At 38.2% G+C, this 17,938-nt stretch overlaps 1 protein-coding gene across 1 annotated transcript; it reads right to left on the reverse strand.

Moving 5' to 3' along the window:
- Positions 1 to 4,267: 4,267 nt before the first annotated feature.
- LOC5563656 (gustatory receptor for sugar taste 61a) lies at positions 4,268 to 16,501 on the reverse strand. The gene is made up of 6 exons (XM_001647831.3): positions 16,203 to 16,501; positions 5,839 to 5,990; positions 5,400 to 5,780; positions 5,179 to 5,342; positions 4,544 to 5,077; positions 4,268 to 4,481 (listed from the first exon to the last, which is right to left on the reverse strand). Exons 2-6 carry the CDS (start codon positions 5,969 to 5,971, stop codon positions 4,368 to 4,370), a joined length of 1,326 nt encoding a protein of 441 aa, XP_001647881.2. The 5' UTR covers positions 5,972 to 5,990; positions 16,203 to 16,501; the 3' UTR covers positions 4,268 to 4,367.
- Between the last annotated feature and the right edge of the window lie 1,437 nt (positions 16,502 to 17,938).

Consider the following 17,938-nt stretch of genomic DNA (forward strand, 5'->3'; position numbering starts at 1 on the left):
TCAAAAGTGTCAAGGTTCATTTATGGACCAAATTTTTAAATTAAAGTTTAAACATGATATAGCCATTATTTGAGCGGGAAAAATTGCTAAAGTAGTTAGAGTAACATGCTCTTTCGTGTTATTAAATAAAAACAAAATTTCATCAAAAATTTTAGGACCCAATTGCACCCCATTAGTGCAGTTTGCACAAGTTTCACTCTTGTAACTAAGTGCTACATACTTACGCTGGTATTAATGATTCCACATTCGCATATATTAATCGCTCGTCAAAAGATCACCAATCAATCTTGAACCACCATCGATACTATGCATTCTGCACATACGACCAATGATATTTCAATCATGTCCACGTGCGTGGGAACTAAACTATACGCGACAACCCTTTCCAAATCGTTGCAAACCAAAATTATCGCTTTAGATGTATTATATGCAGCGACTGGAATACCAGGCTGAGTCATATTTTAGGGATGTGGAAATTTTTTAATTAGATACACATAAAGCTTGAAATATTTTTGATTTCAGACTATTTCACACTATATCAGACGTTTTAAAAATCTTAAATAAGTGTTGATCTTTTTCAAGCATTCTGGACATGAAAGGGCTAGTAGACATATGTATGCTATCGACTACGCAAATCTCAGAATAGGGCTATTTTTCAACATTCTTGCATTGTAAAGGCTCCAGCTGATTGACATTTTACGGCAAGTTCGAAGATGTAGCACGGTTAAACGTTCCACAGTGCCATGCGACCAATTTTGCTGCTAAGGTCTGCAGCAAGTGAAAGAATCTCCAATAATGATGGTAGTGTGTTCTGACATGTTTCGCACTGCTAAATATATCATGAATTGTAATCGTAAAGCTATTTAAAACAATAATTTAGCTTAAAAATATGCTTTTCAACGCTCTACAGTGGTACATCGTGGAGGGTTCCACAAGAATTCGATGTATTATGTCATAAACCCCTCTACCGGCAGCTTCGTTTTTCACCGCTAAAAAAATATTCAAATCGCAATAACTTTCTTGTTTCTTAATGTTTTTGCCCCTTTTTAACGCAAACCTTCAAAAAACTCTTCTAGTTTAAGAATATACTATGTACCAAAACTTTGAAGGCACAAATCTCGCGAAAGAAGAGTGAAACAACAGTGCAATTTCTATTTTAGCTTTGTTCACTAGAAGAAAGCTTAAAATGAGAAGATTGACTTTGTTTGTTCATTATTTCAGCAGATTAGTGCCTTTGAAATCGTGAATAGAGGCACAAGTCGGCCATTGTGCCTGCCATGTTTTGATTCCAAAATGTGTCACCTTAATGCGAGTATGTTGTGAAAAAATGAAGCAATGTTGTGCAGCCGTCTTTGCGTAATGAGAACTTATGTTTCTGGTACCACGCTGAACAAATAAAGATCTTGAAAACTTTAAATAATCTCTTATCGTAATTTTCAGATTTCTTCAAGAAAACTGAACCGATTTGTATGACATCCTGCCAGATAATGCAGTGTATAGTACACATTTTATTTTTTTGATATATTGGCCAAAAATAAAATGGCCGCCATGGCTTTTTACATGGAGAATGTCGGTCCCCCAAGGAATATCGGAATATTTTCAAAACTAGACCACCAATGATTAATATCGACACGGATTCTTAAACTAAAAGAGTTTTTTGAGATCTTGTGAAAAAATGGTGCAAAAATATAGAGAAACAAAAAAAGTTATCGCGATTTGATTACTTTTTTAGCTGTAAAAAAATGAAGCTGCCGGTAGAGGGGTGAAAGGAACCATTTGAATGATAGAAGGATTTGAGATCTATCGACTGATAAATTAAAATCACATGTTTCATTATTTTATCTGAATTTTTTTCCCAGTCATTGGTGTATTTCCTTCTATGGAATTCTATGGAAAGATGCTACTAGTAGAGCTGTTAATGATGTATGAGTTTCATAGACTACGAAAGGTTGATGTGGATCGGGAGAGTCAACATCTAGAGCATAATTGGAATCATACTCTACGTGCATACTATATTCAGCATAATGTTGCTGATGAAAGTTGAACAGACATGACAACAATTGGTTGTTAAATTTTGCGAGCTCCCCGAAGTTATCCTGGCTGGCAGCAGCGATGGCGAAGAGAAGAAGGAATGTACTTGCCGATACGCGTTACAGCATGGATACTGCTAGCCAGTTGCATTGGTTATTTTGAAATTGTTTTCCTTGCTCAGCACCTTCATCAACAATAAACTTTTACAGTGTTACACTTGATAGCAAAAGCATCCGACGTTGTTAAACAGTATCGAGAAGCTAAATTTTGCGGTTGGAATGTGGATAATTTTCTACATTATTGCACTGCTCGCAACTACTCCTTCGTTCTCAAGCATGTTTCGAGCAACATTTTGATTTTGTTGTTTTTCGAGGAATGTTATTTGAAACTTTAAATTTTTATTTATTTAGTTAATAAATATCTAAACAAATAACACTCAATCAACAATTTCACGCCACACACGCCTCGGTTCTGCCCCACGCTCGCCAAATCGCTGTGCACTTGATTCGCCCACCTAGCTCGCTGCGTTCCACGCCTACTTGTACCAACTGGATTCGAAGCGAACACCATCTTTGCAGGGTTGCTGTCAGGAATTCTTGCCCTGTTCATCGTATCCTGCACGATTTGACCACTTTCTGGATACTGGGTTCGCCGTAGAGTTGGGCTAGCTCGTCGTTTATCCTTTGTAGCCACACACCATTTTCCTGCACACCGCCAAAGATCGTCCTAAGCACCCGACGTTCGAAAAATATCAAGTGCTAGCAGGTCTTGTACATGGTACTTTTGTTACAGCCCGACATCCACTGATGCGCCTCCGTATTACACGGCCAAAGATACTGTCAGCCGTCTATAAGGATCCAAGGTAGACGGACTCGTCGACCACCTTGAACGTATCCCCGTCTATCGTAACACTGCTACTTCGGCGAGCCCTGTCGCGACCGGCCCTACCAGCTAGCATGTATTTTGTCTTGGTCGCATTCACCACCAGTCCAAGTTTTGCTGCCTTGCGAAGCAACTAAATTAACTGGATCTCGTAAAAATTGTACCCCGGCTGTTGGGCCTGGCTCTCAGCATAACACCTTCTAGTGCAACATTGAACAACAGGCACGAAAGTCTATCACCTTGTAGTCCCTGGCGGGATTCAAACAAACTGGAATGTCCGCCTGAAATATTCACCCAATTTTGCATTCCTTTCATTGTTGCTCTTATTCGTATTGTAAGCTTTCCAGGAAAGCTGGTCTCGTCCATTATTTTCCATAGCTCTACGCGTTCGATACTATCGAAGCCGGCTTGATAACTTGCCACGAGTTTGTTTACTGCAGGTGACAGACGACGGAAAATGATCTGGAATAACACATTGTAGGCCGCATTTAGCAAGGTGATCGCTCGGAAGTTCTCACAATATAACTTGTCGCTGTTCATGTTGATGGAACACATTAAGCCTGCCTTCCTCCCTCCGGTAGCTGTTCTGTTTCCCAGATTATGTCTATGATCCGGTGCAGACAAATGACCAGCATCTCCGGGCCCATCTTTATGAGTTCAGCTCCGTAGTACCAAGTACCATCCTTATCATTGTTGGCTGGCGGATGGCATCGTTAACCTCTCCCTCAGATTGGGGACTGACTGATTGATTTTCATTGTCCGCAGTACTGACGAAGACGTTTCCTTCGTTGTCTCGATCTTCATTGCATGCGCACTCAACGCCATTCAGGTGTTCGTGGAAGTGATGCTTCCACCTTTCGATCACCTCACGTCCGTCAGTCAAAATGCTCCCATCCTCATCCCTACAAATCTTGGCTCGTGGCACGAAGCCATTGCGGGATGCGTTGGGCTTCTGATAGAACTTTCGCGTTTCTTGAGACCGGTACAGCTGTTCCATCTCCTTATACTCCGTCTCCTCCAGGAGACTTTTTTTCCCGCAAGAGGCGGGTATGCTTTTGTCGTTTCCGTCTATAATATTACACGTTCTGGGGGGGTCCATTGCTGCAGCATGACCGCTCGCGCTGCATTCTCCTCCAGAATCTGTCTACATTCCTCGTCGAACTATCGAATGCTCAGATATAATTTTATACATTATACATTTTATCCTTTGAATAAGCCTGCATTCGAAAGGAATCCTAATCAGGGAATGAACCTTCTAGGATGTATTTTTTCCAAGACAGTGTCCAAAAATGGTTACCAACGCTCACGAATTCTACATACATAAGAGGTTGAAAATACAAAAAAAGAAACGTCATTTTTTTAGAATTTGAATTTTTATGTAAATGAGCATCGGGATAAAAATCACTTTGTTGAATTTGTTTCTCATTGCGATACTTGATTATAATATTTGCATCTTAGTCCAAATGTAACGGCTTACATGAAACGTCGTTGTTATCATCTGGTTCATCCATAATTCGTTTACGAAATGATAGTAGTACTAATTCATACGTAATGATCGTTCCGGCAATCTGAAAGCGACAAATAATACTCTCATACATAAAAATGTATATTTTCAGTTTATAGCCCTTACCGTTAAAAATATCCTTCGCGAAACTAGAAAAACTCCCATTCCAGTGAGACTAACCCCCCTTCTTGAATACATCTGTACCCGTTGAAGCTCATCGCAATACTCGTGGTTCGGAACCCGTAAAATCAATCTGCACGGCTGGTGGCTAGCATCTTGAACCTGAGAGCTATACCAAAACATGAGAAACGTTCGCAGCAGAAGAAAGCTGAAGGAATAGAAGAAGTACACTCGGTTGATCAGAAACGGTTGCTCCAAGGTGGCATGCATTATTTGCAGACAGATAAAGTACAGATCGTTGGCATAGGACACAAACACCAGGCGATTGATCGATCGGTTCAGCAAAACAACCAAATCGCAGAGTGACACGTATTGTATGCGTATCTGTTCCCAGAAATCCTCGGTAGTGCCTTTCCGACTTTGGATTCGCTCCGATATGCGGATGTTGAGTTGAGTGAATCGAGTGGTCAGACCAATACTGACCAGGACAATGAACAGATCTACGAAGTTCCACGCGAATGTCATGGCGACGACTACGTACTGAAAACAGAAGGTGAAGAAAAAATATAAGCTAAGTACAGTAATAACGTAAATAAAATTAACGTAAATAGAAATTGCGTAAATTAGTTCACTGTACTAACCTCATTATAGATTGCTACTGGGAGATTGTAAGGAATACTATCAAATGCAGAACTAAATGTTTTCAGACAAAAGTATTTAACAGGGCTTGATATGGTCCAGTTACAATGGTGAACCTCTCTTCGCAAATTGGCAATGTTGTTTGCCACAGAAAAGATATGTTCAGCTGTAAAAAAATAATGGAATGTAATTCATTGTACCTAACGTTAGAAGCTTCAAATACCTAGAGCAAGCGTTAGAACCACGAAGGCTGTCCGGCGAATGCTACTTCTTAGAGCTTTGCCTCGAAATGGTTTACGCAGAAACACTCGTTCGGTTTCGGACCATACCGTTACTACGAACTGCCATTCCTTGGCCAGGGCCCAAAAAAGAACTGCACTCGTGGCACACACTGCGAAGAAAAATGGCTCCGCCATGTTTATGGCGTCTAGTCCGGTCCTAGCAAGGCGTTTCAGGCTTAGAACTGACACGGCGTATCCACCGAAAATGGCCATCATGCTGAGGGCTGTGGCGAAGCTGACCGACTTGTACAGCATATTCCCCGGAAGACGATTCATAACGCTGTTGAGTGGGAAGACTCCAAAGAGTTGGGAGAACCTAAGAACTGAGAAAAAAAGTTTGAATTACATAACAGGTATGAGGTTATTTTTATAACCGGGTACCTGGTGCGATAGCAATGTGGAAGAAGTCATATTCCGAGACGTTCTCTTCGTTGTTGACTGGTTCTTCATCAGGTTGCAAGATTTTGCTATTCTTCCACAGAATATACCGGTCGCGCCATAGAGGATCAATCATCCCGAGTTCAAAATCATGTCTAAAATCAAAATTTTATATAACTGGAGTTAAAATTAACATTTTTTAGAAAATTTTCAACACAAATAGGAATAGTTGATCTTCTATTTCTATATTAGTATCATTCCAAGCATTACATTCATTTTTTATATATGCCTAACAATCGTTAGGAACGTTTTACACTTCAAAAATATTGTTTAATTACATATTTTATTTCATTTGTTGCAGTAGATTGACGTCAGTGCCGTCCAGAGCACTTGTGAGAGCGTCGCCACTAAGTTGATCAGGGCTTCTTTTTTTCTTTTTGACGTTTTATTGAAAAATATAAATTATGTTTCTAATTAAAAATACTGCACCTGTTAAAAAAAAAACAAAAAATACTGTATGACTGAAAAAAATCTCATTTTATTTGAACACCAGGTAATCTAATTAAATATTTCAAACAATTATCGTGACGAGAGAAGGTTGCATTGATTTTTGTCTAGAATTGTTCACAGAGGCGCGTCCACGTTCAAAACCATGGGTAGGAAAAGCGTTGGCAATTTTTTTTTTAATGTTGTGCGCAGTGAAGCTAAGAAAAACTTTAATCCTTTGGAAACCTAGGCTGGGAATTGTAAGTAACTATATTTCAAAAGGATTTAAATAACATTTTGGTCGGTTTTCAGATGAGTTGCGTTGAGGAAATGAAGAAGACAGAGGCGTCCCGTGAGGAATTTGATTACCTGTGCACTGATTTGCACAAACCGTTAAAATTAGTTATGAATACGAATTTTGCAATTGAGATTCAAAATGTATTTCAGTAAAAATCTGATCCACTTTTTTATGAGATTTCCAATACTAGAATTCAATCTTCAAGTGATTCGTAGTTATTATATTTGTTGCTCATTTAACGTTTTATTTTCTTCGTTTTAATCTCCTGTTGTCAGTTTTAAGCATTTTGGATGACGTCTTATACGATGCAGGCCAGAGAGACGTGCAACTTGAAACTAAAATTTTTAATAAAACCTCGACTCGCTTTATGATGGCCTTCATCACCGCTAAAGGCAATGGAAAGCGTTGACGCTTTCTCTTCCGACAGCAGACGTCGTGACGCCAGTTGCGCGCGCTTGCTCAATTCCCGCAAACCGCGCCATGGGCAATTTCTCTTTCGGGTGCAAAAAGTGGAGTGAACCAGATTTTATCTATATAACGCCACTGTTGGTCTACAATTCTCGAAAACTTATTCATACAGACTCAAGTCAAAAAAGTATACAAACTTACTTTATCGATCCTACGTGTTAAGCAGGCGGAATTCTACACGTTTCGCTCTGTACCAACTCAACTTTACACTTTTAGAACGTTTAATTTCCGGATTTACAAAACGACGAAAGTAAGATTTTCAACTTTCGCAACCTAACCACTACTTTCGCCGCTCCGCTGTATGGAGAGACAAAGTGACTTAACCACGAATCAAAACAAAACACTACTTGAGCCGATTTTACACTGGTAGAAAAACGTCGAAAGTAACTTGATGAAACGGCTTATCATTTTGTATAATTATTTTTTTTTGGAAAATAATAGAAACTACGTAGTTGTTGTACGCGAGCTGATTTTATGCAAAATTTAAGTGGTGTACACTGCGAAAAAATGTTAAAAAGGTGATTCATTTTAAAACAGTTTTAGAAGACAGGTTGTGATTCTTCTGAATTAATTTTCTCAAAAACGTATGAAAGTTACTTACGTCGATTTGAAAAAGTAATCGAGAATTGCACATTCCTGCTGTGTCCATTAGCCTGGGACACGGTTATATGAAAAATTTAGATTCTCGCTCCAGTCCACTTTTTGGATTGCATTTAGGTCCCATAACAACTGTGCAAAATATCAGCTCGATCGGAGAAACTATATTTTAGCGCCAGCCGTTCAAAGTTTGCATGGGATTTACTATGGGAAAACGGACATTTTCAAAGAAAAATCGCCAGAGATCGCCCATTGTCCTCTATAAAAATTCTGAACTCAGATCTCAATAGATATTTCTAGAATGAACAACATTGCCGAAGACCGCAAACCAATCCGATGCTTGTGCAAAAAGTTGTTAAGCATAGACTATTCGGAAATTTTGCCCGATTTTGTTATTATTGTTATTCCTTTACGTGTTAATGAACGTCGCCTTGCCAATGGGTTTTCATTGAACAACTTTTTTCACAAGTGTCGGATTGTTTCGCGGTCTTCGACAATATTCTTCATCGTAAAAATACCTATCGAGGTCTATGTTCAGAATTTTTATAGAGGACAATGGGCGACATCTAGCGATTTTTCTTTGTAAATGTAAGTTTTCCCATAGTAAATCCCATACAAACTTTGAACAGCTGGCGCTAAAATATAGTTTCTCCGATCGAGCTGAAATTTTGCACAGTTGTTATGGGACCTAAATGCAATCCAAAAAGTGGACTGGAGCGAAAATCTAAATTTTGTCCCACACTAGTGTCCATACACGCTATTTTCGTGCACAAGAGCCTGAAGTGGACATCAGTGCTGGAAAAGTTCGCATCACGAAGCAGCTCACGAGTGTATACCAACGCATAACAAACATCACAGACTCGGGATCTGGCTAGGTGTGAGTAAGCCCGCACCCGTCTGCTCGGGAGAACATGTCAAAAAAAGTAGCAACAAGCTCGCGAGCGTTTACTCGCGAGTAACAGAGCAAGGTGTGATTTATTATGGTTTTGACAGACAAATTAATTGTATAACCATCATATCGATAGTAAACTACTAGTTTGTAGTCAAAAGCCCTTGAAAACCATAAATCTCAGAGGGCAAGCAGCTTTTTTCCCAAAAGCACAATATGACTCTGAGCAGCTCCGAACACGTTCGCGAATCACTTTTTGCTTCAGTTACTCGGGAGTCGACAGATGCGAGTAAGCCAGCGCTCTGACGCTCGGGAGCGTTTGGTTTTGTTTTTGTTCGAGTTCAGATGAAGCGTTCGCCACTTTCCATCACTGGTGGACATTCTCTACAATACGATGGAGACGCATGGCAGTTTGTCTTGCTTGCTTTGCTGTTTTCGCTCGCTGGTTGAGCGAGCCCATGGGAGGGAGAATCAAACGATGGAGACTGGCTTTGTTCACTGAGGGCGAAGCACCAATTAGGCAAATAACATTTTCAAGCAACTGCACATTATGAATGTTACAAGTATTGAGAATCATAATAAATATTTTTAATTTGTAAGTTTGAAATCTTTGACTGTGTAGCTTAGGACCTTAGAACCCCTGTGTAGTGCACCTTAGGACGAGACGCCACTGGAAGAAGAAAATGTTTCCACGAATTTTGTTTAGGACACCTTAAGATTTCAACCTGGATGCTCCCAAGGAGCACCACAGATATTAAATTTATCAAAAGATTATTTCAGAAATCATATGAATCCCTCCACAAATTCTTTGTCTTTTTCAAGTCCTAATTGCTCCAAGATTTTATCCATTCCCTGACATATCTTCCAAGTTAAAACGTATTCTCCAGAAATTTCAAGAAGTTTCCTATAAAATTGTCTTCCAGTATTAACATAAGATTTCAACTTGGGTACCTTTTGTGGTACCAAGGGACCACAAGTACTAGAAGTGGTGCCCAATCTGAGAGTGGGACGCATCTGTTTCAACTAGATATTTCTCTAAAGATACCTTTAGCAATTGCTCCAGAGATTCCTCTCGAGATTTCTACAGAAATTCCTCCAGAAAATCTTTTAGAGTTTCTTAGGTAAGTCTTGAAAGTTATTTCTAAGAACTCTTCCAGGAATGTCTTCAGGGAAATGTTAAGAATATTTTTCTAAAAAATAAACTTGTATAAGGTGACTGACCTCTTGAGGAAGTTTTACAAGAAAAAATAAATCGAATCGGGATAGTACCCGCAGGGTTTGAAAGGAATGAACGGAAGAATTATTTAAAAAAAATGCTATAGGATTAACTGGTGTGAAAACTTAAATAAACTTTTGAAGGTTGCTTGAGTACCGTTTTGAATCATATTACGAACAGCTTCAAATTCCGGACACTCTACCGTTTTGATTCATATAACGGACAGCTTCAAATTCCGGACACTCTACTTTGTATGGGAAACATTTCACGCGAAATGTTTCAATTTTTGCTGTTCAAAAGTTCTCAATTTCAAGGCTCGTTTTAGTAAACTTTTTCCATAAATATCTTTGAAAATTTATAATGCCCAACTACCTTAGATGTCTCTTTGGTGGTTTAACGATTTCGATTGATGATTTGACTGTTCCATTAATTTTTTTTTTTTTTTTTTATTAGTATCATTCCAAACATTACATTCATTTCTTATATCTAGGTGTTCTGTGTTATTTGACAACACTATCATCCTAATTTGGTAAAACAAATTTAAGATTTAATTAACATTTTGTTAACAACATATTACATTTCATTTGCCGTAGCAGTTAAGTTTTTTTACAGGTGAGTTGTTTTCACCTGCTTATAAGAGAAAAAAAAACGTTTTTAATATACTTAACCTAACTTAACCTAAACATATAACGCATTAATCGTGGCAATAGAAGATTGTAACGATTTTTGCCTGAAATTATTAATGGCTGTTCCATTAATGATTATCATGAGCTGTCTGGAATTCGATTCAAAGTGTCCGGAATATGAGGCAAAAGTGAGGCAGCGTCCGGAATAAGAATCATGAAAAGGCCACACATTTTGATTTATTTAAAATTACACTGTTCGAAAAAAAAAAGTCGATCTGAATGCACAGAGATCGGAAAACCCGGGCTTGACAGTATAAAAATAAACAAAAGTAATGGCGTTTTCAGAATGTTCGTGTCTGCCCCAGGTTATTTTAAAAATATACTTGAACTTTTTGCAATTTTTATTTAAAAATCTAATCTGATCAATAAACCGACACAGTGTTTTATATTCAGGACAGCGGAATTCATGTACCATATAATGTTTTAAACGTTAAGTCCAATATGAAGAGTTGTAATAAGATTTGCAGGAAGCCCTCCCCCCTTTTTTTGCACCCTCCCCATTTTAAAGTATTGCAAATGATGGAATATTTGATATACAGGGGGTTGTCAAAATAACTGGGACAGGCAAAAATTGGGCCAACTTTGGAATGCTGTAACTTTGACAAAAATTGACCGATTTCAATTCTTTAAGAAGTAATGGGCGGGTCAACTAATCTAGTTTTGAGGTGCATCCACGGAGATGAACTATGACCACCGGATACCGGTGATAATCCGGATTTCCGGAAGCATGTCTTATGCTGTAAAATTATGACATGTTTTTAGCAAAGGTCTCGGCTAAAAATTCAAAATTTTACTACACATGAAGATAGAAGATCAAATTCTGAAGCGATTGGTGCGCCAAGTATTAAGATCGATCCAGAAACAACCAAGATATGGCCATTTCCCCGGAATCGGTGCCGGTAGTGGATCCGAATTGGGATCAAACAATTTATTCACTCAAAATATGTCGCGCAATATTGTTTTCTCCCTAGCTTATCATAAAATACCCTATTATAAATTGAGAAAGAGTCTTGTACAGATTTGGCCACTCATGGCGCCGCCAAGTGCCCCGGGGGAACCTTGCATAGGTGACATTTCGATTTCGACACCAAAGCATATCATGCGACGGCTCATTCTTCATGTCTTGTCGTAAATAGAGCAACTGTAGACTCAAAACGGATAGTTGATTACAGTGACTACTTCCGGGACCACCGGATGTCCCCGAGGGAACCTGTAATTAGGGACAATTGAAATTGAACTCCAATACATATCGTGCGACGGTTCATTTTTCATGTCTCGTGCTAAATAGGGCTAATGTAGACCTAAAATGGATAATTGACTACAGTGGCCACTTTTGGGACCACCGGAATTTCCCGGAGGAACCTGTCATTGGGGACATTTCTGTTCTTACACCAAAACATATCATGCGACGGCTCTTTCTTCATGCCTTGTCGTAAATAAAGTAACTGTAGACTCAAAATGGGAATTTATTTGAATTGGCCACTTTTGGGAGCACCGGGTGTCTCCTAGGGAACCTATGATTGGGGACAATTGGAATTGAGCTCCAATACTCATCGTGCAACGGCTCATTCTTCATGTCTAGTCATGAATAGATCAACTTTAGACCGAAAATGGATATTTAACTAGAATGGCCACTTTGGGGATCTCCTATAGTTCCCTATAAGGAACCTATCATTGGGGACATTTCGATTTTTACACCAAAACATATCATGCGACAGTTCGTTCTTCATGTCTTGTCGTAAATAGGGCAACTGTAGACTCAATGTGTATATTTAAATATTGTGGCCACTTTTGAGACCACCGGATGTTCCAGAGAAAACCTGTAATTAGGGAAAATTGAAATTGAACTCCAATACATATCGTGCGACGGTTCATTTTTTATATCTCGTGCTAAATAGGGCTATTGTAGACCTTAAGTGGATATTTGACTACAGTGGCCACTTTTAAGACCACCGGAATTTCCCGGAGGAATCTGTCATTGGGGACATCACAGCCTCCCTCAGGGATATCCGGTGGTCACAAAAGTGGCCACTGTAGTCAAATATCCACTTAAGGTCTACAATAGCCCTATTTAGCACGAGACATGAAAAATTAACTGTCGCACGATATGTATTGGAGTTCAATATCAATTGTCCCTAATTACAGGTGCCCTCTGGAACATCCGGTGGTCCCGGAAGTAGTCACTGTAGTCAACTATCCATTTTGAGTCTACAGTTGCCCTATTTACGATAAGACATGAAGAATGAGCCGTCGCATGATATGCTTTGGTGTCAAAATCGAAATGTCCCCTATGCAAGGTTCCCCCGGGGCACTGGGCGGCGCCATGAGTGGCCAAATCTGTACAAGACTCATTTTCAACTTATAATAGGGTATTTTATGATAAGCTAGGGAGAAAACAATATTGCGCGACATATTTTGAGTGAATAAATTGTTTGATTCCAATTCGGATCCACTACCGGCACCGATTCCGGGGAAATGGCCATATCTTGGTTGTTTCTGGATCGATCTTAATACTTGGCGCACCAATCGCTTCAGAATTTGGTCTTCTATCTTCATGTGTAGTAAAATTTTGAATTTTTAGCCGAGACCTTTGCTAAAAACATGTCATAATTTTACAGCATAAGACATGCTTCCGGAAATCCGGATTATCACCGGTATCCGGTGGTCATAGTTTATCTCCGTGGATTCACCTCAAAACTAGATTAGTTGACCCGTCCATTACTTCTTAAAGAATTGAAATCGTTCAATTTTTGTCAAAGTTACAGCATTCCAAAGTTGGCCCAATTTTTGCCTGTCCCAGTTTGACAACCCCCTGTATATCAAATATTCCATCATTTGCGATACTTTAAAAATGGGGGGGGGGGGGGTCAAAATAAGGGGGAGGGCTTCCTGCAAATCTTATTACAACTCTTCATATTGGACTTAACGTTTTAAACATTATATGGGGCAGACACGAACATTCTGAAAACGCCATTATTTTTGTTTATTTTTATACTTTCAAGCCCGGGTTGTCCGGTCTCTGTGCATTCAGATCGACTTTTTTTGTCGAACAGTGTTATTGAAGTTGCGGAAGCGTATTCTTCACCCACCGTTCGAAAGTAAAGGGCTTCCGACGCTCGATAGCGCTAAGGAATCATACAGAATGATTTATTTTGTATGCTCTATGCTGGATTATATTTCCCTGAGTGCTTAAGTGTCCGTAATATGAATCAAAACGGTACTTTTTATGGGAAACATTTCACATAAAATGTTTCAATTTTTACTGTTCAAATGTTCTCACTTTCGAGGCTCGTTTTAATAAGCTTTTTCCATGAAAATTTATGCAAACTTATAATGTCCAACTGTCTTAGATGTCTCTTTAGTGGCTTGACGACTTCAATTGATGAGTTGGCTTTTCTATTAATGATTTCCATGAGCTGTCCGGAATACGAATCAAAGTGTCCGGAATATGAGGCAAAAGTGGGGAAGCGTCCGGAATAAGAATCATGAAAAGGCCACACATTTCGATTAATTTTAAATTAATCAAGTTGTGGAAGCGTATTCTTTAAGCACCATTCGAAAGTTAAGGTTTTCCGACGCTCGATAACGCTGAGAAATCATTATTATTATTATCTTTATTAAGGAGATTTTCAGCCCTATGGCTGGTTCATCTCCGTTGAGAAATCATACAGAATGATTTATTTTGTATGCTCTATGATGAGTCATACTTCATTAAGGCCTTAAGTGTCCGTAGTATGAATCAAAACGGTATTTTTTTGAGAATTTTTGAATGATTTCTTGGAAATCTAGACACCGACACGTTAATGCTTCCAGTGGACGATTTGCCCTTTGAAGGAAGCACCACATTAGACAACGACCTAGCATGCAACGCCCAGTGGTATAGTCGAAATACTTTCCCGACGAAAAGTTTTCCGGACTGAAGCGGGAATCGAACCCACACTCCTTGACACGATGCGGCTAAATGCTTGGTAACACTAACCGCACGGCCACGAAGCCCACAAAGAAGAAATTCCTTGGAAAAAGCAGATTTTTTCGAAGCAACCCCCAAGGAATTTTGGATTTCTGGGAGTAAACATGGATGAAACATGAACAGGCGGAGGAATTCTTGCTTGTTTCCAAGAAAAAAAAAAGTTAACCCCTTTTTTTTCAAAAACTCCGGGAAAAAGTTTTGTGGATTTTCTTGGAAGAAAATCTTTAGAAATCTTTGGAAGATCTCCTAGAGTAGCAACTGGAGAATTTGTTTGAAGGATTTGTGAAAAAATATCTGGAGGAAATTCTAGGAAATTTGAAAAAAAATCAAACCAATACCTGAGGAAATTACTAGAGGTAGAAGCTTCGGAGTTCTCAAGGATTTCTTGGAGCAAATTATGGAGCTATTCTTCTAAACATCCTTCAAAAAATCGTTGGAAGAATTTCTGGGAGAGTTGGTAGAGAAATCTGTAGAAGAATTTATGGAGAGATTCCTGTAGAAAACCATGAAAGTATATTAATTAAAATCCTCGGGGAATCCAAGACAAAATTCTTGAAGAGCCTGTTGAAACTGATCATTCAAAGGTTTCTTTGGAGCTTGTACAATTTTGCACCATGATTCAATGCAAGCAAAACAGAGAACTTAGAGACCATTTTGGTTAAAATAGATACTTTAACCTTCCATTAAAAAATATACTTTTTAAAGACTTGCATTAAAATAGAGACTAAGTTACGATTTCATCACTTTCGCTTAGGCCGTAAACCATGATAAAACCAGGTTTAAGGTCTAAGCGGTGGTGAAGGAACCACTTATAAATCTCTAAAAAGAACCAGTCTTACCAATCCTGTCTTTGGGATCATTCATTGGATCCCTTTTGTTATCAGTCATATTGAAAAACATATTTTTCCTTTACATTTATATCCTTTTTGAATCAATTTCATTAAACAAATTTGACAACAAAAAACTGTCTGCTTTTACAATCAGTGAGGTTATTCCAATTTTCTTATCTATTCCTAGATAACAAACAGATGAACAGTAAAAATTCTGTGAATTTTTGTAGTGTTGTTTTTCTTTGTACCGAAGTAAGCCGGCTAATCGCAAAAGTTTTTAGGAGATTTCTACGGCAATTTAGAATTAGCCAAAAACTATAAAGAGTGTACTGTGTGAATTTCTCTGAAAATCGTCAAGAGATTCAACAATGCATTGATAGATTATATCAAGAGTAATCGTACGTTCAGAAATCGCTAGCACCATCACACTATTCGCATTCTTCCAAAGGTTCTTCAATAATCAGATAATTCTCTATCTATTCTAGTTGCTATCAGTCATATCAGCTGATAGCTGATGTACTAAAACTATCAATATCACTTGCAAGCTAGCACTTTGATAACAACCAACAGAAGTTTTGCGACATCGCACTCTAGATCATAATCGCTGCAGAATGAGTGAGCACATAGTTATTATCCAAGCTATTAATGTTCTTCAGTGCCCAACACATAGTTTCACTCCATCTCCTGCATAACCATATGTGTCGAAAAACGCTAGATAATCTGGGTTGGCGAAAAAATGGTACTGGCATTGAAGGTATAAAAGTTTAGGGCATCTCTCAACTTTTCTTGAGCTTGCAAAAATGACACCTACTTTTGCCAAAGCATATGGTATGTTTTTTCTATCAAATAATAAACTTTAACGACTCACCGAACCATTCACTTGCATATGGTGATCGAAATGTTTACCAATTATGAGATGATAATTACCTTCGACAACAGGAATCGATTAATAATTTGTTCCTCCAAACAATCCACCTTATCGTTTCGAGTGCACAAACAGAATATCAATAACGAACAATCACGTCCGGCAATCTCACTGCGTATCCATTTCGCTGGCAAAGTTAATGTATACGATGTATTCAAATTTGAACCAAATATCCTCCTGGGTTGGAAAACAATAATCATCATTGTCTATCGTGTGCCGATTTGCCCCTTCCATAGCATCTATGATCCCGTGTCGTCGTCGTCATCCGTCCTCTCCGTATCCTTTCTTGTCGCTGCTAACACTGAGCACTGTGGATCTGAAACCAAAATTTTGTGACTAAATTCCATACGCTTTCATATTGAACAAAAGTCAGCCGTAAGGTAACCCGACTAAGGGTACATAAGAAAATTATATAATGACATAAACATTTTATCGAACATAGGTTGTTACAAACTTGATATAGGCTGTTGTTAAAATAACTAAAACATAACAAAAAATTGTATGAATTGTAACGTAAATATAACAAAATATGTTGTAAACCTATCGAAAACATATCAAATCTGGTTACAATGTTTTATACAAAGTATCAAAAGTATAATACTGTCTGATATACGGGATAACACATTCAGTTACGAGTTTTTTGATCAATTATATGAAAATACAAACAAAACTTTATATTTGGAGTAATCGACAGAAAAAAATATGTTTTTTTATAAAACAAGCAATTTAAAATTAGGCTTATGTCACAGCAAGTCAATTTTCAATTGTCTATTAGGCAATAATTAAATTAGGATAATAACATTTTGTTATCGTTTGGATGGTCTAACAAACCCAATAGACTTTTATTTCATACTTCCCAAACAAGCTTTGTAAGTCAAAAACTCAAGTTGATTGAAATGATCTGGATGAAAACATAAAAAAAACAATAATCGTAAGCCTAGAAAAAAAGAATATTTTCAAATACCATTTTTTTTTTAATGGCTCACCTACTACCCCCGCACCTAAGAGCTCTACAGAGCCCTCTGGTAGCAGACACCATTTATTAAATATTAATATCGATAAAAACAAGAAAGAGTAACATTGAAATAGGAGTAGTAAAGTGAGTTGAAGTTCCAGTGGATAAAAATCCTTTGAAGGTATGGTAATTAGATCACACTAAACAAATTCACTTTTAACTATATAGGTATTGAATGTGCCTCTAGTCGGGAATACAAACCCAAATACACATGAAAAAGTTGTATTTAGAGTGATTAAGATGAGTTTTGTATAGCATTGTAAATCATTGTGACGATAATGTATTTTAAAGGAAAAAATGTTAATTGTGGTATTATTCATCGAAATTCGCTTGTGTTTCATACTAGCAACCCGGGCAGACGGAAAAATCAAAATCACATCTCGAAACGAACAAATTTAGATCGCATATCTCAATATGATATTGAAAAGGTGTTCGAAAATTTTATAAATCTCAGCGACATCTGAAAATATGTAAACAAGATCAAAATTAGCTCCTTGACATGACACGAAACACAAAATGGCCGGACTGAACAGTGAGACGTAAGAACAACCTCTAGGAGCAAAATGTACTCTCAGAAAGCGAAGAACCTGATGCTCTTATTTCCTTCATCTTCTACCTGATAGGCATAGCGGAATGGCTAGTATCCCAGTGTATAGATCCTAAGGTCGAGGGTTCGATTCTAAACGCCGACTTTTTGATTTTTTTTATTCTTCGCCATCTGTC

Source organism: Aedes aegypti, chromosome 3 (genome assembly GCF_002204515.2).
Source record: "Aedes aegypti strain LVP_AGWG chromosome 3, AaegL5.0 Primary Assembly, whole genome shotgun sequence".
NCBI classification, from domain to species: Eukaryota; Metazoa; Arthropoda; class Insecta; order Diptera; family Culicidae; genus Aedes; species Aedes aegypti.